The sequence below is a fragment of the Vipera berus genome (assembly GCF_964194415.1).
Source record: "Vipera berus genome assembly, chromosome: 2".
Classification (NCBI taxonomy): Eukaryota; Metazoa; Chordata; class Lepidosauria; order Squamata; family Viperidae; genus Vipera; species Vipera berus.
In genome coordinates, this window is record NC_138203.1 from 171767733 (window position 1) to 171776977 (window position 9245).

At 39.9% G+C, this 9245-nt stretch overlaps 1 protein-coding gene across 2 annotated transcripts; it reads right to left on the bottom strand.

The window, feature by feature from the left end:
* Positions 1-1604: 1604 nt before the first annotated feature.
* LOC308664599 (uncharacterized protein) lies at positions 1605-7872 on the bottom strand. Of its 2 annotated transcripts, XR_014025697.1 has the most exons (3): positions 6991-7872; positions 3270-4214; positions 1605-3188 (listed from the first exon to the last, which is right to left on the bottom strand). XR_014025697.1 is itself a non-coding variant. In XM_081321977.1 (2 exons), the coding sequence occupies exons 1-2, from the start codon at positions 7304-7306 to the stop codon at positions 3619-3621; spliced, it is 912 nt and encodes a 303-aa protein (XP_081178103.1). In that variant the 5' UTR covers positions 7307-7872; the 3' UTR covers positions 1605-3618. The 2 variants fall into 2 exon arrangements, 1 of the variants encoding a protein (XP_081178103.1); XM_081321977.1 differs by having other exon boundaries at positions 1605-4214.
* Positions 7873-9245: the final 1373 nt, after the last annotated feature.

The window sequence follows — 9245 nt, forward strand, 5'->3', positions numbered from 1 at the left end:
TACAAGAGAGCAGCTGTGTGGGTGAGAAGAGAAATGCTTTTTTATGAAGTCACTATAGAAGCTAATAATGATACAGTTGAGGGATGGCCACAAGGGCTGAGGATAGCATGTCTACTTGCTTATTCTGAAGAAATCTGCAGTCTTTCCTGATGAGAAGGCTGTGGAGAGGCCCGCAGTACCCAGTTCAAGCAGCTTGGCCAGTGAAAGAAGTTCTGAGTAGATTCCCAAGGCCTTGTTAGTACTTGCTAACAAGAAGCCACATCCATTGTCTTTTTGTTCACTGCGATGCACATACTAAGTCCACTTCCTTCTCCCTGGAGCAAGTACAAGGGGTTTTCTTCCCTTCCTTTTTTATGCATCATGAAATCAACACCAAATATTGAACATAAAACAAATGGTGGGAGAGAGAACTAACATCACCATCTCGCATACCATCAGACCCAAGCACAGGCTAAGCACTGAATAGTTCTGCAATAATGTTAAGAGCCAATGTGTTTACATAAGATGGCCTTGCCCCATTCTCTCTCATTCCCATTGAGCATTGGGGTGAGATGTTAAGCAGCAGCCCAGGTTTCTCATGTGGCCCCTTTGGAAAACTGTGCTCCTCCCAACGATACAGGCAGGAAAGGATTTACTTTGTATCAATCTTTTATCTATCATCACACTTTGTTTTAAGAGATTGCTAATTTCAGATCATTTTCTTCTGCTTTCTTCACAGATATACACACACAGAGAACATGCTCTTAGACTCTCCTTATGATATAGTTAGCTAAGTGCTGTCCATGTATTTCTTGTAAATAAATCCGTTGTTATAGAACCCACTTGAATTCTGTAATCAATGCTACAAATCGGACTCTTGTTCTCAAAGCACTGTTGCTGTTGTGATTCCTCACCAGCCAGTGGATCTAGCAGCTGAGTCTGAGGAATCAAGATGAGGAGGAGGGGCCTGGAGTGACATTAGAGTCAGAGGAAGGCTCTGAGGAGCTCCAAGACTTACAGTTGGACGAGGAGCCTGGCCCCTCTACTCGCACCCAGGCTGAGACACAGCTGTGCTGGGAGCCTGAGTTGAACAGTGATGAAGAATAGCTGGAGAAAAATCCCGGATGCACGAATGCACAGGCAAGAAAAGCAAGTAGGACACAGGAATGCAATGGGGTGGCTCCAAAGGTAAAGGAGAAGGCATTAGGAAGCCATGCCTTGGCTGAATTATAAAAGGGAAGGTGTGGGAGGTGCTGATTGCTGGTGCTGGTTGCTGAAAGCAACCGTTCATGTTGAGGATTGAGTTTCTGTGGACTGTGTTTGTTTGCCTTGGACATTGACTCAGGTTTGTGAGAATAAAAGGGGTTGGTTGTTTCTTGCAGTTCCTGCCTGTTTCTTGGAAGAGGGGTTTCTCCTTGTGAGCATAAGGACTTACGTAGGCTAGGACAGAACAATTGCACCCATATAGGATCCAGGTTCCTGGCTGATTAGAACTCCCCTACTCCTAGTAATTATGTTTATGGTTGCAAATAAGTAAACATACAATCTTACCAGTGGTAGTCAAATATGACAAAGCTATCAAAAAAAAGGTCTGACTGAAAAAATACATATTTGTATTCTTTTGTGCAATAAAAATACACTCTTTATTCCCAGAAAAATGCATGTGTCAGATAAACGTTCAAATAATTGCATTAAAGACATTAAGAGAGAACCACTAATATTAACCTAAATACTATACATTTTTAAAAAATCTATCAAGGTACACTACTCTGTAAAAATCACTCTGCATTATTTTACATTTTACAGAAACGTTAAAGATGTAATAGTATTTGGATGCTGCTGGAACTTCTGTTTACATTCCATAGTATTCCTCACACACATCTATATTCCTCACAGATTATCATAATTGCATTCCTATAGTATTAGTATAGTATTAAAACTGTACAAGGATTAGGAAACATTTGTCACAGTCAATTCATAGATAGGTGAACCTATTATACTGTAAATCTGCTTCATCTATTCTGGACAATGCCATGACTGTCAAAGAATTAAACAGTGATGGCTTCTGATTGTTAACGCCAGTTGTCCTACATATATATTGATAGGTGGCATATCAAAGTTTCATAATCTTTCTGGAATATTTTTCCCCAGTGTTTGACATCTGCATGGGAACATCATCAGTCTAACTAAATAAATGCTAACATATTGCTGCACACATTTTTGGCTATTATGTAATCTACAGTATATTCCAAATTCTCCCAATGAAATTTTTAGAGTTATAATGAAAGTGATAAAGAGGGCATACATAACCTGATGATTCTTATAAAAACAACAAACAAAAGGATGGTTTTCCTGTCATTTCAACTAACTATGGAAATAACAGCTGCAGCTAGCTTTGAATGCTATCAGATGAAATTGGCAAGATGGAGGGGAAAAAAAGAAACAATGTAGTACCCTTTTAAATGCATATCCATTTTTACCAGCAACATTTTTTTCTTTTTCATTTTTTCTCCAGCTTAAGGAGCAATTAGATGAAATCTGAAAGCTAAGTTACTATTACTAAATTTGTAGCTTTAGTTGCTGTAGCTATTTGTATTTTCTCTGACAGGCCAAATAATCCACTTGGATTTCTTTTACTTGTTATGGGTGTTATAGCTAGAGATTGTTTTTTTTAACCACTATTACTGATGAATACAGTTTATACAGAAAATTCCTAATATTAAGCATTAAGAAAATAGAATCCATAGCCTTAAAGTATTTAATCTTATAAGCATCCAAAAATAAAATGAAGTAAAAAAGTAAAACATATGGGATTTGGTAGCATATTGCCCTGTATAATTTTCTATATGAGCCATACTAGAAAATAGCTTTTGTTTGGCATCATGGCTATTGGTTCAAGTCATCTCTTTTGAAACAATGCTGCTGCTTTTGGACAAATTCCTAAATGTCTTTCTAGGTAATAGCCTTCAACGGCACTAGGCTCTTGGATTAAGCCATTTGTTAACTGAACTTCAACAGGCATGTTAAATATACAGTATCTTGAAAGAGTTCTTTACAAAATATTCTTTCATGATGATGAACCTCAGCCATTTCTTTCAGATATTAATGGAAGAAAATCCCCTAATCAGTATGTTTCTACATATGTCATGATATATTAGTTAAATAGCATAGGAACTGCTTCTTTAAAGACTAGGACAGGGATGGGGAACCTTGGCTCTTTTATGACTTGTGGACTTCAACTCCCAGAATTCCTGAGCAAGATTCCCCACCCCTGGACTAGGATAAGAAACAAGGCACAAGCAGGTATAAGATGTGTGATGTTTTTCATTACAGCACTTTACATTATGATGTTATTTTACAATAACCATTCAAGGGAATAAAATACCCAGTTTCATTAACACGAGGGCACACATTTGAAGTCTTCATAATGTCAGACAGACCCATTTTTTCATTTGTTACAGAAGACCATCATCTCAAAACTTATTTATAAGAACAGATCTATTAATCTGTGACATATCTGTGAGAGAAAATGTTAAGCTATATTGTATATAGTCAGCTCGTGTCTCCCTTTTTTAGGTAATAATAAAACCAATCTTCCCAAACATTATATTACACTGCTTTTCAAAAACTCTTTCCCAGCTACTGCATAATCTCATACAATCTTAAAACTTTCTTCAGATCTGCTATGAAAATATCAGCTCCCTCATCAGATAGATCATTGACATCTGGCAAGAAAAGGTTTGCTTTATCAGAGGTAATCAAATTATGTGACAGAAAGTGCACACCAATTTTATTGCAATAGTTTACCATTACCTTGTTAATATCTTTTTGGACTCGTTCCATACATTCAGGCTTCTGATTTTTTCTCCAATTATGTCTTGGTAACAGTGAAGACCAAACTATAACAGTATCTGGGAATGCTCTTTTAAGAATGCCTAAATCATTTCTCATTGAGATAATGAATGAAGTATTATTTGAGTGACACAGATCATCTTCACCAAGATGAATTATTACTACTGATGGAGGAGATTGGAGATGATAAATTTCATGCAAAAGAGGCATAAGCTGATTCCACCTCATGTTCGGTATCCCATGCCAAAACACATTCGCCCGTGAAGTTGAGATGCCCAACTGCAATCCATGAGGGTGACTTTCCGCTCTTTTCTTCAATGTCAAGATCACAGAATTCCCACATATCCATATTTCCTTTGGTGCAGGTTGCAGATTTGCAATACCTAAAGACAAAATACCACATTAACTCCTTTAGTTCAAGTTCTACATCATTCCAACATCAGAACAGCAATAATCCCCCACTTCCGGTTTGACGTCATGGCAGGACGGGTGCAGGAAGACAGGGTTCTGTCTTCCGCTTTCGATTTTGACCCGCTGGGGACCCTAAAAAGGGTTGAAAGTCACCCTGAAGAGGCAATGAGCAAGGAGGGGTCCCTCGTTGATCGCGGGAGGGTGGCAGCCTTTCCGTTTGATCCAAGGAAGCCCTCGAAACTGGTGGGGGAAAGACTGGCTACATTCGTGTAGCCAGTTAGAAGCTGCTGACAACCGAAGAAAACAAACACCAAGTAACTCTTCAGCAACATGGATGAGACCTTATCCTCTCTTTATGATTCCAAGACTTCTTCCTGAAAAAACTGCCCAAAGCACTCCCGAGAGGCAAGGGGAATTCTGCCCAATTCCCTCAGGAAAAGAAAAGTGTCTGCTTTTATACAGTGTGTATATATATATATATATATATATATATATATATATATATATATATATATACACACATACATATATCTATACATACATATATCTATACATACATATATATACATATATCTATACATATATATATATATATACATATATATACATATATATATATATATACACATACACATACACATACACATATACATATACATACATACATACATACATACATACATATATATATATATATATATATATATATATATATATATATATATATATATGGCTCTGAAATTTGGGGACTGGGTGTTTTTAAGATCTTTTTTTTAAAAAAAAAAGGCTTGAAAAGTTTGCAATATAAATTTGGATTTAAAAAGCTGAAAAAGTGTTAATGACATCTAGTGGTGAGCTATGGCACTACAATTTATTATGCCTAAAAGAAACCTGGCTCAAAGCCCAGACCTATATAAGACTCTGGCTGGCCACAGGTTAAGCATCGTCATCACCATTAATTTTTCACCCAGTAGCAACAATAATATATAAGCAAGAAAAGTTAAAAGAGCAGTGCTATTCATAGATTGTGATCTCTCATAGTGCTGTCTCCTATGGAACAGTCTCACATCTTTCGAGATTTAAAGAATCCAAGATCTCTTAGCCTTTTAAAAAAAAATGGCCTTTCCCATACACATTACAGCCAGGGCCCCCAAAATATGTATATTCCATATAATGCATCGATGGTTTTTCTATGAATTTATTTTTAATATTGATCATGGAGTTTTTATAACAGCTTTGTTCCATATAGAACCAAGCTTGTTAACTGTCAAGATTCTTTTTCCCTCTATGTATTCAAAATGGACTGTAATTAATATAGGTTTTGGTGTCATTTTTGTAACTTGGCATTTTGGTGCTGCTGCTATTATATTATTATCCTTGGGATGGTGACATTATTCGGTGGATGGCTTTTCACTCTTTTGAGAATGAATGTACATAGTACATTAGAATTTCATTTTAATATGTTCCATTGTTTATACAGGTAAATGACAATAAAGTCTAATTATTTTTTGCACTGACTGCTTGCCGCCGAGAATTGTGTATTTAAGATGGGTAGTCAGCCATTTTGGGACCATCATGTGTGTAAATGTAGGAAAAACAGTTTAATCTGAACTAGAGAGAACATCACATCTGTATTTGTGGCATCTCTCTGGGGCTCAAGAATCAGAAATTCCCAGCTATTTTAATCTGAGCTTAAACTGTGATTGTTTCACTATTGTAAGAATCACAGAATCTCCACAAACATGTAAGAATCACACTGTCTCTCAATTCTGAAAAGTAAGATGAAGGGGCAGGATTAAAGTTTGAAAAATGGTGGTGGGGGGGGACAAAATAGCAAAGATCCAGTCTAGCATTAGTATCTAGGAAGATTCTATAGCAGATCACAAAATATCTGATTTACACGGACTTTGAAAACTACAAGAATTATGGTAAGTCAGCAAGAATTTATCAAGAACGAATTTCCTAGAGTAACCATGCTTCACCAAACTCTACTGCTTTCTGTCTCATTCTGAGCACCACACTTGAAGGATTAGGAAATATCAGGAAAAGTTCAGAGATGGGGGACAAAGATTATCAAGGGACTATAATATAAGGTTATGAAGAGAGATTGAAAGAGCTGAAAAAAAGACGACCGAGGTCAGTATGGTAGTACTCTTCAACTAAAAGATCTGAAAAGATGCTACACAGAAAAAGATCAAGACCTTCTTGCTTCAGAGTACAGGAATAATAGATTTAAACGACAAGGCAGGTTCTGATTAGAAAAATTAGATATTGGGGGGGAAAAAATCATAGTATTCAGAGAAGTGGTATGCTCCCATTCCTTGGCTACATTAAAGCCCAAGCAGTCATTTGTCGGAAACGGATTGGAGGACCAAAATACCCCTTTCTAACTCAATGATTCTAACTCTCTGTATTTCCTAATCTTGGTAATTTAAACTGAAGCTGAAAATATGATTGGTGGGGGAGAGGTACACAACTTACAGTGAAACATGCAGTTTCCAGGTAAGGTACAGAGATTTCTGTACAAGAGAAAACACAAAAGATTGCCAGACTCACTGGAAAGGCGGTCTCAACATTCTAGCGCAGGGGTAGGCAACCTCGGCTCTTTTATGACTCGTGGACTTCAACTCCCAGAATTCCTGAGCCAGCTTGGCTGGCTCAGGAATTCTGGGAGTTGAAGTCCACGAGTCATAAAAGAGCCGAGGTTGCCTACCCCTGTTCTAGTGGGTCGCCTCATTTTTAACTTACCCTCCTCCGCTGAGCACACGACAGTTATTACCGCAGTGCGGTTCTCATTGACTACCTTCTTCCTTTTGACTCGTCTTGCCGGAAACGAGTTCTCCAGAGTAGCTGCTCCATTGCAACCATCCACGTTCGACGCCGGGACACTTTCAGCGGCTACCCTGCCCCCTGGACCTAGCAAGCCCTGACGACCAGCTGCTATAACTGCCTCCAGGGCTTTCACAAGGGAGGGGTTGGGCGGGGGGCCCTTGGGATCAGGGGGCTGGTTTCCCACGGCGTTAGGGACACCGAGGCTAGCGTCGTTGGGCCTGATGGGTACCATGGCAGAAAAAAGTCAGGCCGCTCGGGACGATTGCAACTTTACCGGCGGAAAAAAAGGGACGCTTTTCCCCCTCCCCCCCCGAAGTTGCCTTCCCCAGTCCAAGGACCGTGCTTAGTAGTTAGATAAAGACCGATTTAGGCTGGAGAGGCGGCGTGAGCGGACCAAAGGCTCCAGCCAAAGTCCCGGCCTCGCCCTCGTCCACCCTGCGACTCCGGGGCTTGCTTCTCTGGGAGACAAGGCCCTGCTAGCATCAGCCGTTCCTGCTAAGATGGCGGGGGCCGGGGGAGCCCGACTCCGAAGAGCTTCGTGATGGCCGAGTCTCTGCCCGGCAACTTTGGCGCGACAGGGACTTCTTAACAACGTCCTTTCCAGCGGCTGTTGCAAAGGTCACTCAAAAGCCGTGTCTCTCCATCGAGTCGTCCACGCCGCGGGTGGAGTAGGGGAGGGGGGAGAGCGGTGTGGCCAAGCACAGCGGGTCCGTTACCCTGGAAACCACTCCCCGGTCACGTTCCCTCTTCTAATCCCGACCGAGCTTTAATCAAGAGCAACAAAAGAGAAACAGCGGGATCGAGAGGAGAACGGCTCCGCCCGGCCGCCGTAGCTTTAAAAAAATAAATAAATTTCTAGAGCAGGGGTAGGCAACCTCGGCTCTTTTATGACTCGTGGACTTCAACTCCCAGAATTCCTGAGCCAGCCATGCTGGCTCAGGAATTCTGGGAGTTGAAGTCCACGAGTCATAAAAGAGCCGAGGTTGCCTACCCCTGGCCTAGAGGCTCAGAATTACACATGCGTATTAGCTTCACTGGGTTCTAGAGATGAGTAAAATAGAAGCTCCCAGCACGCTCGCCTCTAAGTTTCTTTAAATCCCATTGTCTCCTGGGAAGAATCGGGCCCTGTAATAGAAAAAAACAGCGGACTAATTCAGAATTTTATTTTGTTCTTATTATTGCAAAGCAAATAGTCCCGCTTAAATTATGTGAAGAAGTTATTTACCACAGCAACATTAGCTATGGTGCTTCGAATTTTTTAGTCTTAGAGGAGATATATAAGCAGGAAAAAAAAACCCCGATAAGTTGAACGTTGCCCAAAGCCAGCAAGCAGCAAAACCTAACTTCCGCAAAGAGCATTATTACTTGCTGGGTTTAAATATGTTTAAATATTTCTAACATTTTTAAGAAATCCAAACACCAAAACATAAAACCCTAGTAAGAAATGACGTGACTCTTCCATCCTTTTTAGCTAGTTTATGGTTTGTTTTCCCCGTTTCTTAAGAGCAAATCCCACTTCTTCTAGAGAAGAGGAAAACTGAGTAAACGACCATCTTAAAGCAGGAAGTTGTAGTCGGTGGGTTGTTCTTCATTTTCTTAGATCTACATTCCGCTTTCTTTGAACTCCGGAAACATCCGCTGCGCGCCGTTTCCCATGTGCAGATCAGGAATCGGCCTGAGCGCTACAAGAAGGTGCATGCGCAAAAGGAAAGATCGTTTCAAAGAGAGAACGGTTTTTTATATATTGCATCCTTTGCAATATATAAAGTGTCTTACTGGAGTTTAGGCTAGCTGGATTCTTTTTTTTTTAGGTGATACTGTGCCAGCATATCTGCCTGATTCACAAACGCACTAAACTACAAAGATTGTGTTTGCATGGGCATCTTATCCTCGATTAATTAATCTCAATCTGATTTTAATTGAACGGAAAAATTGTTCCCATTACATAACAGAATAAAATGTAACTGGCTACTTTATGGCTCTGTATTCGGCAACCTCAGCTCTGAATAGGTGCAGGCTTCAAGTAGTTGTGACTATAGCCTTCCTTGGAATTAATTGGGACCATATGGTTGACGTTAACACTTATGCCATCTCAAAGGCTAATTGCCTTGGTAAAAGGGCAAAACTTAATTTGACTGTTGCCTTCAAAAGGGATTTGTCAAGGTGAAAAA